This window comes from Apteryx mantelli, chromosome 1 (genome assembly GCF_036417845.1).
Source record: "Apteryx mantelli isolate bAptMan1 chromosome 1, bAptMan1.hap1, whole genome shotgun sequence".
NCBI lineage: Eukaryota > Metazoa > Chordata > Aves > Apterygiformes > Apterygidae > Apteryx > Apteryx mantelli.
Genome location: NC_089978.1, coordinates 122,892,496 through 122,914,252, shown reverse-complemented (window position 1 = coordinate 122,914,252; position 21,757 = coordinate 122,892,496). Strand labels below are relative to the sequence as shown.

Sequence of the window (21,757 nt, the reverse complement as noted above, 5' to 3'; positions counted from 1 at the left end):
TCTGAGATGAATCTGTTTATTTTCTCACTAGAGAAGAGTGCTCTCTCTGATTTTAACTTTGTATCCACATAATGGTTTGTTTAATCGCAGATATTTCAAAATGCAACTACATTAAGTGAGCCTGACGGCCCTTTTATTGAACTGGTTTATTCAGCAGTGTCATTCTGTTCACTGCAGTGAAATTACTTAGGATTTACTTTAAGGTAAATGAGAGAAGAAACAGCATGAGTTGTTTTATACTCTGCGTCTCCTTAGGCTCCCTCCTATATAAGAAATGGCTTTCTTTGCCAGCTGTTGCGTTTTGTCTCACTTCAGTTTTTGTCTGACTGTTCTTCTGTTCAGGGACCTTTAAAAATCTGGCCCCAAGTAGTGCACAGGCTTAAACAGACTCCCTGCACCCAGCAGTTAATTTCACCATGCAGTTGTTCATGTATCAATTGGGAATTTAGTCTGTGCTCTCAGATTTCCCTGCCCCTCCCAAGAAAGCACGCATTTCTAACTCTTTTCCATCCACCGTGAAGTTCACTCCCTGTCTGCATAACCGTAAAGAGGGCCTCATAGAGTAAAGAAGCAGGATGCTTACCCCAGATCTTAAATGAGGAAAATCTATGCTGTTTTGAAAAGTTCAGGGTTAACAAAACTTGACTTGGCCTGAGTCTATGCCCAGTGAAGTCATTGTTTTTTTCTTTCTTTCTTTTTTTTTTTTTAACCTGTGGGGAACCAGATTGGGATTATGAGAGTCTGAACTGAATGTTTTCCATATAATGTTGAAAGTGCTTTTATCACCAATGAAAATGAATGCAATATTGCACAGCAGCTGGTTCTTTCAATCCCATCTTTAAGCGAGTTTTATGTTTATTCACACTGGATTTTATTTTACTCTACTATGGCCACATGTTTTGAGAGGAAAAGTCTAGTAGCTTACCCAGTCTCCTTCCCATTTAATAGTTCATCAAATTGTATCTGAGTTAAGATTTGCCTCCTATTTCTAGAGTGCTGTGTTCAGGATGAGACTGAAGTTTCCAAAATGGTGTAGGTGTCTTGAAATAACCAATAAAACACATTGAAAATATGCTAGGAGATAAAGGGTTGATATTTTTTTCACCTGCCTCCTTTGATCATTGCTAAATTTCTGTATTTTTAAAAAGAAGAAATACTATAGCAATCTCTTGTGGCTTCTCTGATCATTTAATTGCCAAAAGTATGCATATTAATGTGTCAACATGCTGGTACAATCATAGAAACATAACCCCTTTGGAGACCTTCCCAATTTAAAAGCAGCTCGCTATATTGATTTGAAAATAGGCATATTTCTATCACATTTTTATGACATTGTTTCAAAAAGGATTTATTCTTCCTTTGAATAGTCTTTTTGTCTATGGATAAAGAGTTGGGACATGATTCTCTTTACAGTCTGGTATCCTATAGACCATGGTTTATAAGCCATATTTTATTTTTTAAATAAGGTTTATTTAGTTAACACCAGAACACACAAAATCATTGTATTCTCCCATTATATCTCAACTCTGCCTGCCTGAACCTGCTTCTCAGGCAGAAGTGTGCTCTGATGTCCATGCCTTTTCCCAGTCTGTCTGTCTGTCACCTCCTGTATGTTTGCTTAAAAAAAAAAGGGGGGGGGGCGGGGGCAAATTGAAATGACTATTCATGGGGCTGACACTAACAGCATCTTACTTGAGCTTCCCAATAACATCTAAAAGTTAGAAGCAACTTTCACGCAGTACAAATGGAAGATGTTGTGTCAGGGTAGTTTATAGAGTAACAATGGCATGTCTTTGTGTAAATTCTTCTCAATTCTGTTAGTTATTTGGCCTACTTAAACTTAGCATAATAATTAGGCACAAAATATATTGAGGTAGATTATTTAAACAAGGACAAAGGATTAAGAAATTAAAAGGTGTGTGAATAAGATTTATTCTTCCTTTCCCTCCCATCTGTTTTACTGACAAAAAGCTACATAGCTTCTAAATGGTATTTCCATTTTAATAAAGTCTATTGGTCACTTAATGTACATTTGCCTTTTGATGACACAAATGTATTTGGAATTAAATGAAGAACAATTTTCAGAATCCAAATATTCAAAATTTGAAAAGCCTGATAATTTTATTACGTTTATGTTGAAGTATTTTGATAATAATGAATATTTGGCTGTATCACTCTAAACTAACTTTCATCATACTGGATACATTAATCCTCTTGCATGTCTTTTGGCTTTTGCTCCTTTTAACTTCTGAATTCCTCCTTTTAGGGTTATATCAGTGTAAGTGAAATTAGTGAGCTGTATGGCAATTCCACGAATATATCCCCTTCCACTCAGCCCCCCACAGATGCTGAAGCAGTTGCCACTGAGCCCTCCACGGCTGTGCTGACGAGCCAGCCACAAAATAAAGAGGTTTGTTTGAGAGATGTTTCCCTTTGTTTGCATTGTTCTTTCCTCGCTGCCTTTTCTGCTTTTATTTTTTTTTGGTCATTCAACATGTAGTAAATTGACCCTAAGGCAAACTGCCATCTGCCAGTTAATGAGGCAGGTAATGGTTTAATAGTAAAGCTAGAGGAATGCTCCAGCTGTAAAGTGTCTTTGATGTTGGAGATGGGACTCTGAAGGCCAAAAGAACTAAATGACTATGACCCAAGCAGCCATCAGTGACATCTCTGCCTGTCAAACACTAAAATGTAATGCACCCTTGGAGAAATGGTCTATGGACACATTTAATGATCATTTGCTTGATGGCTTTTAGGTGTTTATTTTGTATGTTTTATAGCTTTTTTCTGTGGGGTGACAGAAGATGTGTGTCTTGAATATTTGGGGGAGATCAGTAGCTTCTACTTATCTTAGTTACTCCATGGAATCTGTCCAGTCTGTGTTTCTAGCCTTTTCTTTCTCTTCCTCGTTCTTTGTGACATTTTTGTCTTTGTAACAACCATAAGGAATTTTTAATAAACCCATTTTTAAAGGACTGGAATACCTTTATGAATGTAAATGCACAGACCTTTGTGTTGCAATAGGGCAGCAGCTGGTTTAGAATTTGGCTTTTCTGTGCTGTTTCTGATAGTTACATATGCTTGAAGAGTTCCAGTACAACAAATCTCCCTTCCTGCTAAATGCTCCAATAAACATAGTGCTAAGACTACAGCTTGTATGTGCCATACCTTTTGAGCAATTCCAAAAGGAAAACTCTGTGTGTAATTTCTCTTTTTTCTATAAAGCTAAGATCACCTCTCTGTTCTGGATTTGTGTTTCCTCACTCTCTTTCTCCTCGCTCTATTGCTCAACTTCCATCAGTCCATTGGCCTGAGGTCATGGCTACTCATGTAGATCCTATTCCTTTATCTGATACACCTCCTCCTCTGCCAGCTAAGAAACACCGCAGGCAACCACAGGTAACAGATTAAAAACTGATGGTTTTTTTGTTATGGTGGCCATGACGTTTGTTTACACGTGATGTTTTCAGGGTGGTATGATAGAGTTGATAAGTTGATAAGAGTGCTATACTTAAACACACTGCTCATTTAAACATATATAAAAGGTATTACAGAGTGTTATTGAATAAATATACTCCTTATGAATAATCCAGAGGCAAATGCTAATACTTAAGAGCCATTGTAACTGTCGGAAGACTTAAAGCAATAAAGTACAAGTGGCTACATTTGAAGTCCTAAATTATTTTTTTTTCCTTTTACATTTGGACAATGCCTCTCAAAAGCTGTATTTGTTTTAAGCCACCAGTTCTTCAGAATAACCTGTGAAGAAGCATGTTTTTCTCTGTAATTGGATTCCAGTTGTGAGCTAGACTTGAGTTTTTTAATATGCACATGCATTTAATGAATTTTCTTAATCAGCATGCTTTGTAATGTGAGATTTGTAGAAATTCTGAATAACACTGTGATGCAGGAGATTCTATGTATTTTAAATATCATTCTTCCCAGTGAAGTTCTTAGGCTGTTGCTTTCAGTATATTCCATATAGAGCATAATTGAGCAAGTAGGTCAGTTCATTTTCTCAAAACTGTTTAACAAATTACATTTTAAGCATTTCAGAAATCTGGAAGAGCGAAAGAAGCAGCACAGGGAATGCATGTATATGAGTGATACTTTACCTCGCAAAAAAACAACTCCATCTGTATCACCGCACTTCAGTAGTGCTACTCTTGGACGAAGCGTTACATCTAAAGTAAGTAGTTGCATGCAATTAATAGTTTTCTCATTTCTATATGGAAACCTGTATTACATTAGAGCACTGTGAGCTTTATGTGGTCCCCCAAATTCACATCTGCAGTTGAGTTTGAAAGAAATTCAGATCTGTTAACATACAGAAACATACATAAGGCCTTCCATACTTCCAGCCTATATTCTGACCTATAGAAATGTGCTGTAACATTAATCATAAATACATGATTATTATATTTGAAGGATTGTATTTACAGATTAGTTTAAATTGATTCTAGACACTCAGCAGATTGTTTTCCTTTCCTCCTGTGGTCTCTAGATGGTAAAGAAAGGTTGTGTATAAACTTAAAATAGTCTTTATTTGTGATAAGGTAAATCAACAAATAACAGCAAGGTGAAGAAATTACTTTGAAAACATTTTGGTCAAATGGAGACTGTGGACAACCAAAACATCCATGGCTGATTGATATAACATGACATTGATATTCATGACAAAGCAAGTTGTTTTACCATTAGTTGCTGGTGCAGAAAAGTCTAAAAGTGTAGTTTTAACCACATATTTACAAAACCTGCTGCAGGGACATTTACCACTAGGACAGAGCAACAGCTGTGGCAGTGTACTTCCTCACTGCTTGGCAACGATGACCAAAGAGTCAGAATCAAGAAGGATGCACAAAGGTAAGACCTTTTTACTTGATGCATTTCTGTTAAAAGTCAGTGCTCAATTTTTTGAAAAATAAATCCAAAACTCATGTATCTACAATCAACAGGACTGTAAAATAACAGTTTTCCCTCTTGGTAAAGAAAGCAAGTTCTGCATTCCATTTGCAGGTAACAGCAAAGTAAGAGGTTCAGATTATGACAGAGGCGCATGCGTAGATTTGAAGTACATGGTTGTCAAATATACTCCAGTAGATAAGAAAAATATTTAGAAAAATACACATTGGGTAAACTGGGTAATTCCTGTGAGGGATTTTGAGGCATTGTGTTAAAGATATTACATGTTGCTTTCTTTTTCATTTTTCTTTTTTGAATTGCTCTTTTCATGTCATGATCTTAAAAATTGTTTTCACAGGCAAGTATTTTTGCCTGGAAAAAGTAATTCCCCAGATTGTGATTCAATACCATGACTTATCTTTGAGAATGTATGACTGCATTATTGTGATCTCCCATAAATATGGGGGCTACAAAATAGAAAGGAGAAGTGGCTCATTATGGATGGGTAGCTGCAGTTTTGTAATAGGGACGTGACAATTCCGGATCCAAAATAAAATTACATCTTTGAAACCTGATCTGGTAAGCTATGAGGATCTGTCTTCTGTTTGTCAGCTTGAGTTGATACACTTGATTTCTGCTTTAAGAAAATCCATTACTCTTCAATTCCAAGTGTCAGTTTCTTTTCTTTCTGACATCTGCATCATTGTTATAAAAATCAGTGCTGTGAGACCTTATGTAGAATTGTAGTGACTAAGCTTAAGCCAAGATGGGATCCATCCTGTTGTAATAGGGCTTGTCAGAGCTAACAGATGTTAAAAGAACATGATTGAAGTCAGTCATACGTACCAAGATGACTCAATACATGGATGGAACAGACTTGCTGTGAAAGAATCATGATTTACTACATTTAACTTTATAGAGCTGATCCAGTTGTGTTTTGTTCTTTTTGAGCTTTAGTCACGTGGCAAGCCTTCCACAAACTTACTGTGTTGTGGCCAACTTTTATCTTGAAGTACTTTGTATGCAATACAAAAAGAGCTTCATACTCAGCTTGGAAAGCTTCTCTGTTGTAATGCATTTTGTATGTGTAGAATAGCTTGCAAGTGCATTCAGACACACGGTTATGCTGTTTTGCAGGAAATACTTTGTTTCCGTTTGCAAATCAGTAAGAGACAATTTGGCTAAACTTTGACAAGAGATCACATGTCTTTAGAACTGCAAATATTCTGTAAAATGATTGCCAAAGGTCATTAGTGTGTGTGACTGGAAACACAACTGCAAAGTGTTAACTCTAATACAGGTGAAGATAGTTAACAGCTTTTAAAATAAATTGACCATTTTTTATTTTTATTTTTATTTTTTGTCAGCATGCAACTAAGAAAATGCTAAGAGCACAGGCAAATTACTTAAGAGTGAAAAAGAAAGAAAGGCCCCAAACCAAAACTGAATGATAGACTGACAAAGAAGAGAGGCAGAGAAGAGTGAAAGAGATGTATTAGTTGAGGCACTTGGCACCCTACTTGTTATATGCTGTGAGGAATAGCGTGTGCTCTACTGCCTGCTATACTTAGAAGATGATTATTCCTTTGAAAGATCCAGCAGTTTGAATGGAAATACTAAATTATGAAGAGAGGCTTAGGGGAGTTTGATTAATTCATAGCAGGAAGGCAGAAAGTTCTAGATGGCCTGTTTCAACGCATGAGCTTTGTGAAAGGGAAATACTGCCACAGACAGGTGCTTTCCTTGAAACTCTCACAGGATTTACACACAATCAAGACATGAAGGATGTAGGAATACAGGGATTCTTTGTGCTTTGATTATCTCTCTTAGTAATGAATGAAGGGTTTATTACCTTCGTGCTCAACAGATTGTTCCCTGAATTTATTTCTGTTGGAGGAACTTGAAGAGTTTAACTGCTTTTCTCTTGGTCTTAAATACTGTGTTTCTAGGTTGGGGAAAGATCTTTTGTCTCAGTGACAAGCTTTTCTTCCTAATCCTGAATAAAGAATGTACATCTCTGTGGAATAGTGGAATTTGGAAAAAATTTTTAACACGGTCCATTTATTTAAACATACCACACAGTATAAGTGAAACAGAATATTATTTGTCATATTCATTGTTATATTCAAATTCTGCAATTTTGTGGGTCTTCCACTAAAATCAGTGGGATCTGGGTCTGTGAAACTAAGGCTAGTTTCACCAGACATCCTTGTATGCATCACTGGAAACTAAGACAATTCCCATGTAATTGGACATATTTTGTCTATGTTTTGACAATTACCTACCACCTGCATACCAACTTAATTTGGGGCTCTATAGTAAATATATTTATTATGTAATAAATACACTGCATTTCTTACAAAAAACATTCTTGAGGAAGATCAGATTAATCTTTAGGGACTAAGTGAGTATTTTGGATGAATAAGATTTTCTACCAGATCAGCAGAACTCTGCACCTTTATAGAAATTGCTTAGGCTGAATGAATATGCGCCTGCTTCTCTTTCCCCCCTAAAATAGCTAATGAGTAGATTCAAAGTGATCTTGACGTGTCATGTGCACTGAACCACTGCTTGCTTTCCTTGCCTTTCTTTCCCCACTTGAAAGGCTTTCACTTCATCAGTTTTCTGTGTTCAAGGTGATGTATTGCAAATGACAGGAGGTCTTGGGTTACTGCTTCCTTAGGCATGCACCGTCGCACTGAATGCACTGGAGCCGGGCATGCTTGGCGCAGCGGAGCGTCATTGTCTCACATGACAAATGCCATTTTATCCGTTCCATTTGGAGCATTGGCCATAATGCAGTGTCACACGAACTGTGATACAAAGAGGATGATGCACTTTGCTCCACAGAGAGGCTCCTGAAGCGGTATTAGTAGCTTACCACATTCCTTAGGACTTTAAAAGCACTGAGCAAATAGCTAGGCCAGATGCTTCTGTGTGTTTGTATAAATCTGAAGAAAGTTATTCAACGGTGCCTGGAGAAAGTGGCAGCTCAGCTAGTTTAAAAATGTTATCTGAGAATTACAAAATCATCAGTGTTCTAAAATGAGTTTTCTCTAATTGCTCTCTCCAGTTTTTATTATTTTAGTCCAAGAAGGTAAATGTAAAAGTCTGAGATGAAAAATTCAAAGTTAAAAATGAAGTCAGGGAAAAGAAGAACGACCACTTCAGTTTGAACATATTGAACATGTTCCTGCACAAAGTCAAAGATATTAAAGTATAAGTAATGTCTATGAATAAATTTTAGGCCAGATCCAGTGGAGATTCAGTAGGAAGCATTTTCATAAATTTGCTAATACTAAACAGTCTTGTTTGCAGGATTACCAAAAGTGTGTTTAGTCAGTCATGTGAGTTAGAAAAATGCTCCTTGAAAGAAACAAATTGTCATTCTCGATAATAATTGCCTGAGTGAAGAGCCAACTTATCAATTGTTTAAGAGCACACATTTTTGGTATAAATCATTGGTGGAAAAAATGGTTTCTTAGCTGCCATTCATGAGGTATTTCTGAAGGACTCTGTGTACATATTCAGCTCTTGTATACACACGTTTGTAAGCAAACTGTGTGGAAAAAAATAAAATGAAAAAACTGCTATTTGGTATAATGTAGAAACCAGACTCTGCACAGGTGGAATCATGGGCCCATGGAGTTCCCATGGAACGCTGGGGACCAGAAGCCCATACAGGCACAGGTAGGAGTGAGGACTCCTTGGGCAGTCTAGTCCCATACACTGTGGGCCCCTCTCCCAAAGGAAAGGGGAGATGGTTGCTTGAGAGTTAAAACACGAGACCAGACATGACACTGGGAAGAACACTATTTGGACAGAGATGTTACACACCAGCAAAATGGTTATTTGTAATATTTCTAAGCAGAGCTTTCGAAGTTCTGCTGAAAAACAATATACTGAGGGAGACATACGTATTTCAAGACAAATTATAAGCTTTTCTGTATGGTTTGTTTTTGTTTTTTGTTCTTCTTATCAAACTCAGGAAAAGCCAGAAAAGGTATGAAAACGTCCCTTTACCTGGCTGTCTCCATCATTGTCATGTTTTGGCAAAAGTACTGATTGCATCAGCACTGTCAAGTTGTTCCCACAGTCTGTGAAAAATTTAAAATAATTGTTAAATAACGATAGCATTTCACAAATCCATTTTTTTCACACTGTCAAATAACCTGTCACAACAAGAGTTCTGATTAATGCTAATATCTGCAGGGCTACAGTTTTGTGCAGGCCTAATCTTTTGCTTCTTTGCTCATAGCCAAACAAGTAGAGCAGAAAACTTAGAAATAACTCTTTGTAGATCTGTGGGTGACATTGAGAAGGCAGACTTGGGCTTCCTCCTTTGGCATGTTTCCGTACAAAAAATGTATTTTGACATTTTAATATCTATGTTTAAAAAAAGAAAAAAGAATGGAAAGAAAAGAAAATGTACCAAGATCTTTTTTATAACGAACTGCTTTTAACATACTTGACAGTGCCACTTTTAACTTAAACAGCTTTCACTTATAGTTTTGACCTCACTATTATTTTGTGGTGTCATATTTGGTTTTTGTGATTCTGCAACAACTCTTGGATTTTTTTTTAAATGACATGGCTTTATGGATATTTGTAATATTTTGCTGAACTTAACTTTATTATTTTACTAAGAAAATACAAACCAATGCAACAAAAAACATTATTTTGGCTCTTTTATCAGCTTGTACTTATATTGTTGGCTTCTGGGAAACTTGTAGTGAAGTGCAAGATCTTACTAGGAGTTTAACATTTCTAAGTGCATGTTCCGTGAATATGCACCTGAACTTCTTTAACCAATAGATTGTGCTTGTGTGATGTGGAAGCCAGTCTGTGATGGAAGTAGGTTGGCTGTGAGGTTTTTTTGAGTCACTATACAGCTGATTCTGATCTTTGAACTGTGTGTTGCTTAAGACCTGGGGAGCATATGAGAACATCACATTATACGTTGTTTCTGTGAATGTATGTCATTCTGTGACCTAACTGCTGTAATATATAGAAAGAGACATGTCTTGAAACATATAGTTACATTTGCATGATTATATAAATTTATCTGACAAATTTTTGATTTAAATAATGGATTCTTTTATCATCATGGAAAGCTGTCCATGTCATGAAAGTGTTCATATTTGTAAAACTGGTATGTTTCTCTGTACCTTTTAGATGTTTTTTTTCTGGGAAATATAAGATATGAAATTAAGATTTCTAAGTAGTCTGGATTTTTGCAAAGGGCTCAATAGACAAACATTCATTTGAATACAGTTTCTTTCACTAATTTATTTCTTCTCTTTTTCCATAATGAATAATTGAAAACCATTTTTACAGGAGCAATTAGTCATTCCAAAGGTTCAAGTATGAAAGGTAATTGCATATCTGCAATAAAAGCAGCATTTGCCATAATAATGGGAAAAAAACAAATTGCACATGTAAATCAGTAACATCTGTGTTGTGTGATGCTATTATCTATAAATGCTGAAGTGTGTTCATGTCCCTTTTGTCTCTTCTACTAATCAGTGCAGTTGAACTTTTTTTGAAATTTAATGTTCTCTCAAATGGCAAGTACAATTCTATTAGTTTCTTGGAAACCAGGTTTAATTGTCTGTGAGAAGCCTTTGTGTTGTACAGGGAGAAGCGGAATAGAAGGAAGAGGAAGCAGGTTATCTGCCTTGGAGATGCGTGTAGGGCATGACTTCCACAATAATACACTTTAATGATTCAGCCTGAGTCATGCTCTTCAGATACCTTTTGCAGAAGATTATAGCCTTGCAAAGGTAGAGCTGTAGTTGTTGGCTCCCTAAAACGGAATTCTCCTGACTCTCAAATGTCAGAGGAAATATCCCACAGTAACGTTATACGTGCAGATAGAGAATGAGACTAAGGCAGGAAAATACTCCCAATTCAAGCAAGGTTTTCTAACATTATCTTAATGGTGTCTAGTAAAAATTTTTATGTGGACTTTGCGGACATTTTTCCTATGTTTGTTTGTTTGCTTAAATATCTGGCATGTCAGTGGCAAGTTTCCTTTATGAATGGAAGATTTTCATTTTGTCTAACAGTCATTCTTAACCCCCAGCTCTGTCACCAGCTCACTTTTTCGGTTAGGATTGTGCACAGAGTACTTGTCAGAGTATCAAAGCTGTGAGAAAATGTCATTTCTTGCCTTGATTCAAGGAAAAGATGATCAGTGAAGCTATATTTGCCGTCAAATACATTAAACAAACCTTAAAAGAGCATTGTAAAATCTCTTCAGCAGTTAAAATGACAATTGTCATTTAGTGCAAGAACCTCTCTAAGTCTGCTTAAATGATGCTGCTTTATTTACAAAGAGCAGTGGAGACATTAGATTAAAAATATTTGTTCAGAATTATTTTATAAGGAAACGTAGTCAAACCAAATTCCCTGTATTCAAGGATGGCTTTTAAAATACTTAATTCCAAATTAGCCATGTGATTTATTTGAATACTTAACCTGACCTATTGTCTGAAATAAATATACTGGTGTACAAAGTACACTTAAAAATTAAGGACTTTCTAGTAATGTGACTCTTAAATGCCTTGGTTTTGTAGAAAAATAAAAAAGCAGAAAACTTAAACACTGCATAAACCTTATTTTTCATTATAGTCATTGAGCTACCCAGATCTGTTTCAAACATGTAGGGTGAACTGTCGTTTTAAAACTCTAGGAAAGTACCTTTGCAGTGGTAACTATGATAATGTGAAAAGTAGCCTATTTATTTCAGCTGAAACTAAAAGCCCAACCTGAAGCTACCAAAGGCAAAATTCCCCCAAAAGACAAAAAATAATCCACATTCACTAAAGCCAGCCAAACAAGTACTCAACCCCTTTGAATATCAGGACAATTTTTTATTTAAACAGTGATAATTGTTTTAGATCTCTGAATTACTTTTGGGATTTGGCCTAATTTATGCATATTAAGTTTTCTCAATTCACATACAAGAATATATATTGAAAAGCCAGCCATACTAGTCTGCATATACTGTAGATACTGTGCTCATCAGAGAGAAAATGAGTATTTATAGGTTTTATTTCAGTTATGATTCTTTTATGAAATTAACTGTAACATTGCAGTAGCCAGGTCACAGTGCAGTTAAAACTGAGCTGGTATTCCTAATGCTTACACTGTTAACGCTTTATGTTCAGGTCACAGAATTTCTTGTGTAAATTAAATGTTTCCTCTGTACTCCGTAGGGTATAACCATCAACGTATCTGCGAAGAACACAGGCAGAAATCTCCTGAATTCTACAGCAGAACTGCATCTGAATCTAATGTGTATTTGAATAGTTTCCATTACCCAGATCGTAGTTACAAGGACCATGCCTTTGATACATTAAGCTTAGACAGTTCTGACAGTATGGAGACAAGCATATCAGCATGCTCACCAGATAACATTTCCAGGTAAATAATTTTCATTTTTGACCTTGTAATGGTCATAGGGTTATGATATTAAAAAAAGAGAGAATATGTAAATGTTGATGCTGCAGTAATGTGAATACTGCTAACAGGTTAAGGAAATACAAGATTATTAGATGGGCATAATATTTGCTTTTCTGTAGCTCTTCATCAAGTTTAACTGTCATCTTATCTGTTTATTTAAAGATGGAATATAGAGAGAGGCTAAGGGACCAGTTCAAGGCTATACAGAAATCCATGTCAGTCCTGAACTGAAATTATGAAGTCATTGATGCTCTTTTCACACGGAAATAATGGCTGAACTTCCTTCTCTGGCCACTACAGATTTCCTGTGATAGGAAATTTCTCAAAGCCATCTGCCAGTGATGCAGTACACTTGTTCTGCATGTCCAGCATGTTAACTTATTACTTATGCTGAAACATTTTGGGGTCCTCTAGATAATCTTTTTTGCCATTTCCTCTTCCTTTTGTGGATCAGTAAAAACAAAGAGATAATAACGAAAAGGCTTAGAACCCAAGGCTGTGCTTCTCTGATCCTAGGAGACTGTCAGCTCAGACACTAGTTACAAGAACATCTTCCATTTATGTAAAAAGAAAAGTCCAGCCAAGTCTCAAAATTGCGAGCAGACAAGCTTTTTTTCTAACAATCTGGGTTTAATGATAGTGCTTTCATTTCTGCTCACAGTAGTGAGCTCACTGCTCACTAGTCCTGCCCTAGTAGTTTCACAAGTATAAGCAGGGGCTGCGAACTAAATACAGCATTGTCACAGGATTCAAAATCTCTTGTGAACACCAACATAGCTTTCTGGCTAACGTGTTGTTTTTTATTCAGCATCTGTTTCCTGTAAAAGGGTATCGGCCCACTCATTTCCTCTTGTAGTCCTTAACACTGCAATGCTAAGAGTCTTAGAAAATACCAATGAAGTTGATTTTGCTGGTTGTTTTTAAGTAGAAACATTAGAACTCAGGCTCTGAGGATTTTCTTTTTAAATAGATATACAGTTGGCTAGTTTCTGATAGCCTGACACAGGCTGGGAATTACACTCTTACCTCGGCAGTGATCTAACAGGGGAGTGGTATCAAATCTTACTGCTCTGACCATTTTGGAGGAAGATAGTGTGTGCTCGAACTATCCAGGGGCTATCTTATAAATGGAATCTTCCTCCTAGGATTTGAGAGCCCTGGCTGCTATTGCATTTCACTGGCGTTGTTTGCCCATCTGTCTCCTTCTGGCTTTTCTGCAGGTTCCAGCCATGATGGTGAAAAAAATTAGAAAAGGACCCAACAGAACAGATATATTGGTTTCTCAGAAGGCAAAGTTAGTTGAGGGAAGAAAAAAGAGCTTCACCTGATGTTGATAATTCTTGGAAGATAGGCAGTTTATTTTCCTTCTTTGACAAAGATTCCCTTAATCAAAATGAATTCAGATTGTTGTAGATGGTGTTTGAGAATCCTTTCTAGCCATATCAGACTTCAGATGAAAAAATCTATGTTGCTTTGTTCTAACACATTTAAACTACATAAGGCATATTTTACCTTGTATAAGGTAAAACTTTTTTTTTTTTTTGTATAAGGTAAGACTTTTTGCTGGAAATACAAAAAATTGTCTGTGCTCAAAGTGCAAGAGAAATAAAACTGTTCTTGCGATGTGGTTCATTAGCTCACCAAAATAAATGATCCTATGATTGGTTAGCAACTTCATTTTTCCTGGCTGATGTTTCAGAGATTATGATTTTCTGCTATGCATCAATTTCTGTGAGGATGACAAGCAAATTGGGAATGAAAGGATTTAATTAAGCTGCTCAGTTACCAAAGTTGAGTATGAGGTATTGACCAGTTTTATATGGGAAAACCTACTACAGTTGAACTATTTTCCAGGTTGTTTTTGCATCTTTTACTTTATTTTAACTTACGGCCTCATTGCTTTTACTAAAGTTATTTGACCCAAATTCTCTAGGCCTCTCAATAAGACACATTAAGGCCCAATTTAGATTTAGGCATCTAAGTCAGTGGCCTGATTTTGTGGGTTTTGTTCAGAGACAATAAGCTTCTACAGCTTTGATAGGTTTCAGCTGGATTTTGCCTGCTCTGCAGGCTTGGGTTAAATCAGGTATGTTATTTTGTGTTGTACTGTATCCTCATGAAACATCTCCCCAATATCAGACAGAGAAATGTTTTCTGAAGACTGTCACACAGTAAGAGCGTTCTCTTAGCAGTCTGCTCCTGACAAAAATCCTGGTCTTACCAGAATTAGCCAACAGAAGCAAGCTCAGAAAGCTAAAGAAGTTGGTCGCTTGGTTTTCTTTCTTGCCTATAACACATAGTGTTCTACTCTATCTTAGTCCCTTCACAGCTGATCTGTCTGCTATTAAGAAGCATCAATAAACCTGCCATTTGACACCTACTTCCACTGGAGTGGTCAGTTAATTTTCAATGTAATCCCAGGTCAAGTTTCTCTCTGCCCTGAACATTTGACCCCATTCAATTTCATAACATTGTTCTTTAGTCTAATGACATTGGTAATGGTAACATAGCTAATATTTAACATAAACTGTTCTTAATGAATACCTTAAGATGAAAACTAAAATAGAGAACATGTCATGAATATACCACAGTTGAAACAGCTGTTAAATTGAGATGAAACAAAGAAATTGTATTGGAGGAAAGACACATAGTATTGACACCAGATACTGCCCTTTGCAAGAGAAAGTAAGCATTCTGACAGAGCTTTTTGAGAACTAGAGTGTTAGAGTATCTTAGAGAATGCTTCCTCTCCCAAATACGTATCTTGTTATGAAATTAGGGATGAAATGCAAGCACCTTCTTAAAACATACAAAGAGTGACTTTCATATTATGGAATGCATATCTGCTGAGGCACGTGGATATGTACTCAACAGATTAAATTTCCAGCGGATCATATGAAACAGAAAACTGACTCTTTCATGATGGGCTTGTCTGGATTATTAATTCCAAGAGCGTTGCCTCAACAGGGGCAAATAATCCTTAAAGACTACGATGCCTATACTAAAAGCAAAACATCACTGTGAATCAAAGAGCATAAAGGATGTTCTCCACATCAGATATCTGTGGTACTTTCAGGCATTTATAATTTCGCTTAAAGGAACAATTACTCATTACATTAAGTTGGAACACTGTACCACAGTAGGCATAGTAAATCAATGACATGAGAAATAGGACAGAAATATGGGAAGTGTGTGCCCAAAACCAGTGTGGTGATCTGGTGGCCTACTGTGACTAGAGACACTCTATAAACTGATTTACCATCTGTGCATGTTAGGATCCCCCTCTTCATCCCCCAATATCTGAGAGAGATACTTATCACTGGAGAGCTTTTGAGTCCAAGATAGAGAAGTGATGCTACCTTCAGTAAGAAACTGGAAGTGAAATGTCATCCAAATACCTTTCTATTGCAAAGAATGAGCCAAAAAGACTGACAGGCAAAGTGACAGCTGTGTTGCAGTAGGCCAGGATCTAGCGCTCTTTGTGATTATCCTTGTTACCTTGGCTTGTTGGGTACTTTAACTGGTAGATCCTTTCTGACACTGCTCTGCCACTGGGTACCTTTTATGAATGTTTCCTAATCCTCCTTATTTTTATCTAGCATTTCCTGATGATAACTTCAATGAGACACAGAACAGAGACAGCCCATAGCTAGAAAGACTTAAAAAGCATATTTAGATGATTACTAATGCCAGCCCTGAGAATCAGTAGTGCGTTCTGTTTGGACATGGTAACTGCCTCCATCCATATTTTGTTATCTGAGAGAAGATGACAGATCACAGGGGACTGACACACGTTGTTAAGCACTCAGTTCTGCATTTTTCACAACTCTGCATGGACAACATGTAAACTGAGAGAGTATTGTGTACTTTACACATTATTTGTAATTAGTGCCTACTGCGCTGAATTGGATCAGAACAATATAGATTCAGTTCTTAACTAATGTTGGACTGTAAAATATGGCTTAACATACCAAGTATTGTTTTAAATAACTCTGATTTTTTTTGTGTGTGTGCAGTGCAAGCACTTCAAATGTTGCAAGAATAGAAGAGATGGAGAGACTTCTGAAACAAGCACATGCTGAAAAGACCAGGCTGCTTGAGACCAGGGTAAACAAATAATTTTATGATTAAAACTAAGAGCTGGCATGTTGGGTAGATAATACCCTCCTAAATGAATCATTAGACCCTACATATTTAATGCCTAACAGCGCCTTAAAAAATTACCTCTCTCCCATAAGTTTTTCTCTGGCTCACTCTCACACTGCATCTTTGAGCCTGTATGCAATAGCTGCTCTCTTGCTGGGTGAGTTCAGGGTAAATTCCCATTAGAAGCTAATCAGTATTGCTCCTACACCTGCTAGGAGAGTTGCTTACGAAGAACTTGCATTTTTCAAGTAGTAATATTTGCAGTTATGATTCCAATTCTCAGTCTACTTTCCTGGATATATATTTCTGCCTACCTGAAAGGCAAGAAGGGATTTAGTCCTAGCTAAGACTGAATTACATAATCAGCTATAATTTCATATATAACTGAAGCTCTCCATGTGTTGTGGTATTTAGGAACGGGAGATGGAAGCTAAAAAACGAGCTCTGGAAGAAGAGAAACGTCGCAGAGAACAACTGGAGAAAAGATTGGAGGAAGAAACTAGCCAGAGGCAAAAATTAATTGAAAAGGAAGTTAAGATACGTGAGAAACAAAGAGCACAGGTGAGATACATTAACATGAAATGATTTTAGTGCAAGACTTACCCCTTGATACAGAAACAGGAGTGAGTGTATTTCTGCCAGTGGTAGGCTGAGCTACTTCCAGCTGAATAGACTGACTTAGTATTTCTGAGATGCAACTGTGCTGCTAAAAGTATGTTTGGGCTCTTAGAGCCTCACATAGATGTCTCTGTATTCATTTAAATCTAAATAATAACATAGATATCTATCTACCATCCTATATCTCAAGTATAAATATTAATCTTATAAGGTTTGTTACTGAGTATAGGTAGGACAGCATTTTAATCTGAACAACAGAAATTTGTGAGTGTTAATTTTATAAAAACATTGTGTTTGTTTTGTTTTGTTTTTTCCTTTTAATACATAAGGTATTTTGGAATGTGAATTGACATTTCCAATATATTTGACAGGAAAAAAAAAAAGAAAGAAAAGAAAGTTTTTCCACCTCCACATCTACTATAGGGAGAGAATAGCATTCTTCCCACTGTTATTGGGACTATACAGCAGGGGAAACATGATTTAGTAAAATCAGTATTACCTGTTACATCTTCTGTGCTTCTTTTAGGATTCAGAGGTATCCTGAGCTCTCTTCAGGTTTAGTTGTCTTACCTGTTTATTCCACCGTAATTAATGAGATTTTCTACGTGGTACAGCAAATGAATTAGGCAGTCATTTTATTATTAATATAATATAGCAAGACAATGTCTCCATCTTAATATTTGTATTTGGGTGCAGAAGTTTCCAAATCATATTTGAATATCTCTCTGCTTTTATCAGTGTTATCTTAGCTAAATCTGTCTGTTTTACATGTTACTATTATATTTCTTCTCAACAATCCTACATAACTGGCCTTTTTAATTGATGAAACTAAATCAGAATAATAGGACAGTCACAGAGGAATTTTAGGCTGTTTTTGGTTAAGTATATTCAAACCTTTGTTTTTGTATAAAATGTAATTACCAAATTTTAAATTTTATGTACACTTTAGTTAAATGCCTTCTTTTTTTCTTTTTTAAGAACTTTTAATGACAGCCCAGGTGTGGTGTAAACAATGATGTTGTGCTTATAGCCTCATCCCAAACTGGAATGCATATGTGTTGTAATAAAATGCCCTGTCAATGCTAATTGGCAGATTTAGCAGAGACTGAAGGATGAATTGGCAGGAAGAAAAAACTCCTCTTTCAGAATGACCTATGCTTTTGTATTAATTTTTTTTCTTTCCTTTGTGCAGTGAGATCCAGTTTCAAGATTATAATATTTTTTCTTTACAGCACTTCCTGACATTTAGAAATGTAAAGTAGGGGAAGGAACTCCATCTTTGCACATGCCAAAGCTAGTTCCAGCTTGTATAGTACAGGACTGCATAATTTTAGAAGGGTGCTAAAAGTTCTTACAGGCAGCACAGCTCCCATTGCGTAAGGAGATGCTTGAGAATGCAATGAGAGCAAGTCCCTTAGATTTGTGACTCACAGTGGTATTTAAAGGCTAACTTAGGCATGGAGCAGGGGCAGATTGGATTCTCCAGGTCACTGACTTCTCTGGAGTCAGTATGGAGGGGGGGAGAGAGAGAAAGAAAGAGAGACTGATTCCTTTGACAGGGGATTCAGAGCACCTAAATGAGGCTCCTGTTCTGAATCACCCTGTGACATAGCCTCTGTCTGCCTTGACTGCAGCAGGAGCCTGCAGAGACTTGTCTGCTGTGTTTAAAATGAGTTTTCTGTGCCAGACTCTTCAGGCACAGAAAATGAGCATACTGCTTCAGCTGGCAAAGGTCCTAAATCACTCTTTGAGTTGTTCTCCCAACTTATCCTATCCAGGCAGGATGCAGACATAGTCCTGAACACAATCAAGAATGAGGCACCATCTTCTGTCTGCTTTGCTGTCTCTTGCAGGAGGATGCACTCCAGCTCTCCATACTGTGTTGCCGATTATTAACTAGAGACCATATTTAATTAGTTCAGAAGAAAGTAGCTATATTTTGTTTACAGCAATCTTTGTGAAACTAGCTAGGGAGTACAGTTCACTCTCATTCTTCCTAATACTACTTTTTCCTAGTAAGAGCATGTTTGTTGTTTTTATTATACTTTGCATTGAAGTACCTGTAATACTGAAATGTTAATGACCTAGATACGTACCTATTTCGCTGCACAAAGAGTGAATATCTTGTCCAGAGATGTAAAGGGTTTGTTTAACACAACTCAATTCCTCTAAAGCAGCCACAGACCTTTTACATTTAATTAGTGTTTTAATTCTAAAACAACCTATCTGTGCTCTGGTTCCTGTTTTACCAGTTTATCCAACCGATGATTTCAAGACGTTCCCATGTTCTTATCTCACTTTTATACATATATCTTTTACAAAGTGTCTGATACTTGTTTTAAGGATTTTTCTTTTGAAGAAAACTAGGCCTGCAGCACAAAGCACTTTGTTGTTGTTACCTTCATTGTTGGAATCTATGGGCAGTTTGCAATTATGTCCTTACAGCAGAAGGAAAGAGCGTAAGAGAAAAGCTGACTTTTTCTTAAAAAAAAATTATTTTTCTTTGCTTTCTTGTAGGCCCGACCCTTGACTCGCTATTTGCCCATTAGAAAGGAAGACTTTGATCTGCGAAGTCACATTGAAACAGCTGGTCACAACATAGAGACCTGTTACCATGTCTCCCTCACAGAGAAGACCTGCCGAGGCTTTCTGATTAAGATGGGAGGGAAAATTAAAACATGGAAAAAACGGTGGTTTGTTTTTGACAGAAACAAGAGAACTTTTACTTATTATGCAGGTAGGTTGTTTTCCAGGATGTGGAACATCATATGGGCATATGTCCCTCTGTTTCCCCATCAACCTCAGTCATGTTACAAATATGGAGGGAATCCCAAAGAAAACTTGAAGTTGCATTTTGTTGGGGCATTTTATGTGTACACTCACAGATGATGCAGTCCCTTCCCTGTAGTGTTTAATCCTAGTAACAGACAAGACACAAACTAACATAACTGAAAAAGGGAGAGAGTGGACAGGCAAGAAAAAAAAGTAAGATTGTTACATTCTTAGTATGCAGAATAATGGCTCCACATAACTTATTTTTAAATATTACCTACTTCCCCCAATGACTGAATGATTTCGTGTTGCCATCATAAAGAATATAGTGATACTTACTAAAAAAATTAAATGGAACGCTTTTGCAGTTACCTGACTTTATGCTCTGAAAAGTCTTTCAGGATTTTAAATACACACGAGTAGTCTTCAGGAGTTTACCAGATTTTGAGAGAGTCTAAGGAATTCCAAAATGAACAACATGAAATGCTCTAAAGAGGTTTCTGTAGATTAAATTGTCTTAATACCATATCTGGAGCTATTATAAGCATTATAGTAATTTGTTATATTAAGTCAGAACCAGAATTTTGGGACTTAAGAACTTAAGTCCCACAATTTGCTATGCAAGTCTACACTGAGTTTGACTTTGAAGTTTTGGAGGTAGCCATAAAAATTACGTTGCGTTCTGAATTTTTATTGTTAGGAGAGGTCAAATGGGCATACGTGGGATGGTAATTGCTAAGAAGCAGAAGAAAACATCTGGTATTTAAAAAAAAAAAAAAACAGTTCCATTTCCTTTTAAGACATTACTCCTTTTCAGCAAGTCATGAGGAACTTGAAATTGATGGTAATTATGCATTGCTCAGTCCATCTTTTTTAAAATACATCATCTGAATTCATTACATATCCACTAAATATTTCTTGGTAGTTTACAATAATACTATGAAGAATGTGACAAACAGAAACAGTTATTTTTTATTTTGTTCTTAACAGCTGGTTTACTGGTTAGCAAGGCCTGTAACATACAATAGTGTTCCCATCTGGTACTGATCTTTTCTGTTTTTTAAGTAGTTATGTTAATAATTTCCAGTTTCAGTTTAGAGTGCAGTACAGTTGCCATAATGCAATTTCAATTACCAAAGAAAACTTTTCATAATGTCTCAAGGACTCCAGCCAACAAAGAAAGTTTCATGAGAATTTTGTACCAGCTGAGCAAAAATGCAGCTGTTTTTATAAGTGAGGATCTGTCTCAATCTTCAAATATATATTAGACTTCCAAAATAAATATTGATGCTGTAAATTCAGAGTAAATGAACACTACATGAACATATAGGTGTATTGTTTTAATTCTGCAAGTGTACTGAACAAAGAATTTACCATGAAGCTTGAAAATTTAGTGATTAAAACATCTGTATTTTCTGACTTGAAACACACATGAGATTCCACAAAGACCACTGTGATAGGAGTTTGTGGGTACCTGAAATGTTGCTGTAAACACGACCCAAGCAGGTCTTGAAAGGAGAGTGGATCACTGCTTGCTTGTACTGTATAGATAGTATACTATATTCTATAATACTGAATTTAGTTTAGTATAGTGTGTGCTATAATGTAGTAATCTTATACCTCAGAACTTCTTCTCATTCCCTGGGGGTTGGCAGGGAGATTCCCAACAGTGTATCACTGGGCTTCTGGGATTTTTTTTTACCATCATCTGAAGCTTTGGAAATTGAGTGCAGCTACTCACAGGATGTAAGCTGAGTTCATGAGTGTTCAGAATGACCGTAGAATCTCTCAGGGGACTGATTAAGCTGCTCTGCTTGACTGTTCAGTGTTAATGGAATAACTGGGAGCCAGA

The 21,757-nt window shown here is 36.5% G+C and overlaps 1 protein-coding gene across 5 annotated transcripts in view; it reads left to right on the top strand.

Moving 5' to 3' along the window:
- The window catches only part of PHLDB2 (pleckstrin homology like domain family B member 2), a 71,303-nt gene that overhangs the window by 45,080 nt on the left and 4,466 nt on the right, over window positions 1-21,757 (top strand). For 2 of the 5 annotated variants that reach the window (XM_067300634.1, XM_067300627.1), the window contains 8 exons: window positions 2,267-2,410; window positions 3,226-3,399; window positions 4,049-4,189; window positions 4,764-4,863; window positions 12,123-12,330; window positions 16,386-16,476; window positions 16,930-17,076; window positions 19,651-19,870. In XM_067300634.1, the coding sequence (XP_067156735.1) occupies window positions 2,267-2,410; window positions 3,226-3,399; window positions 4,049-4,189; window positions 4,764-4,863; window positions 12,123-12,330; window positions 16,386-16,476; window positions 16,930-17,076; window positions 19,651-19,870 (1,225 nt within the window). The remainder of the gene's footprint in view (window positions 1-2,266; window positions 2,411-3,225; window positions 3,400-4,048; window positions 4,190-4,763; window positions 4,864-12,122; window positions 12,331-16,385; window positions 16,477-16,929; window positions 17,077-19,650; window positions 19,871-21,757) is intronic. The other 3 variants (XM_067300651.1, XM_067300642.1, XM_067300657.1) reach the window with 2 other exon arrangements.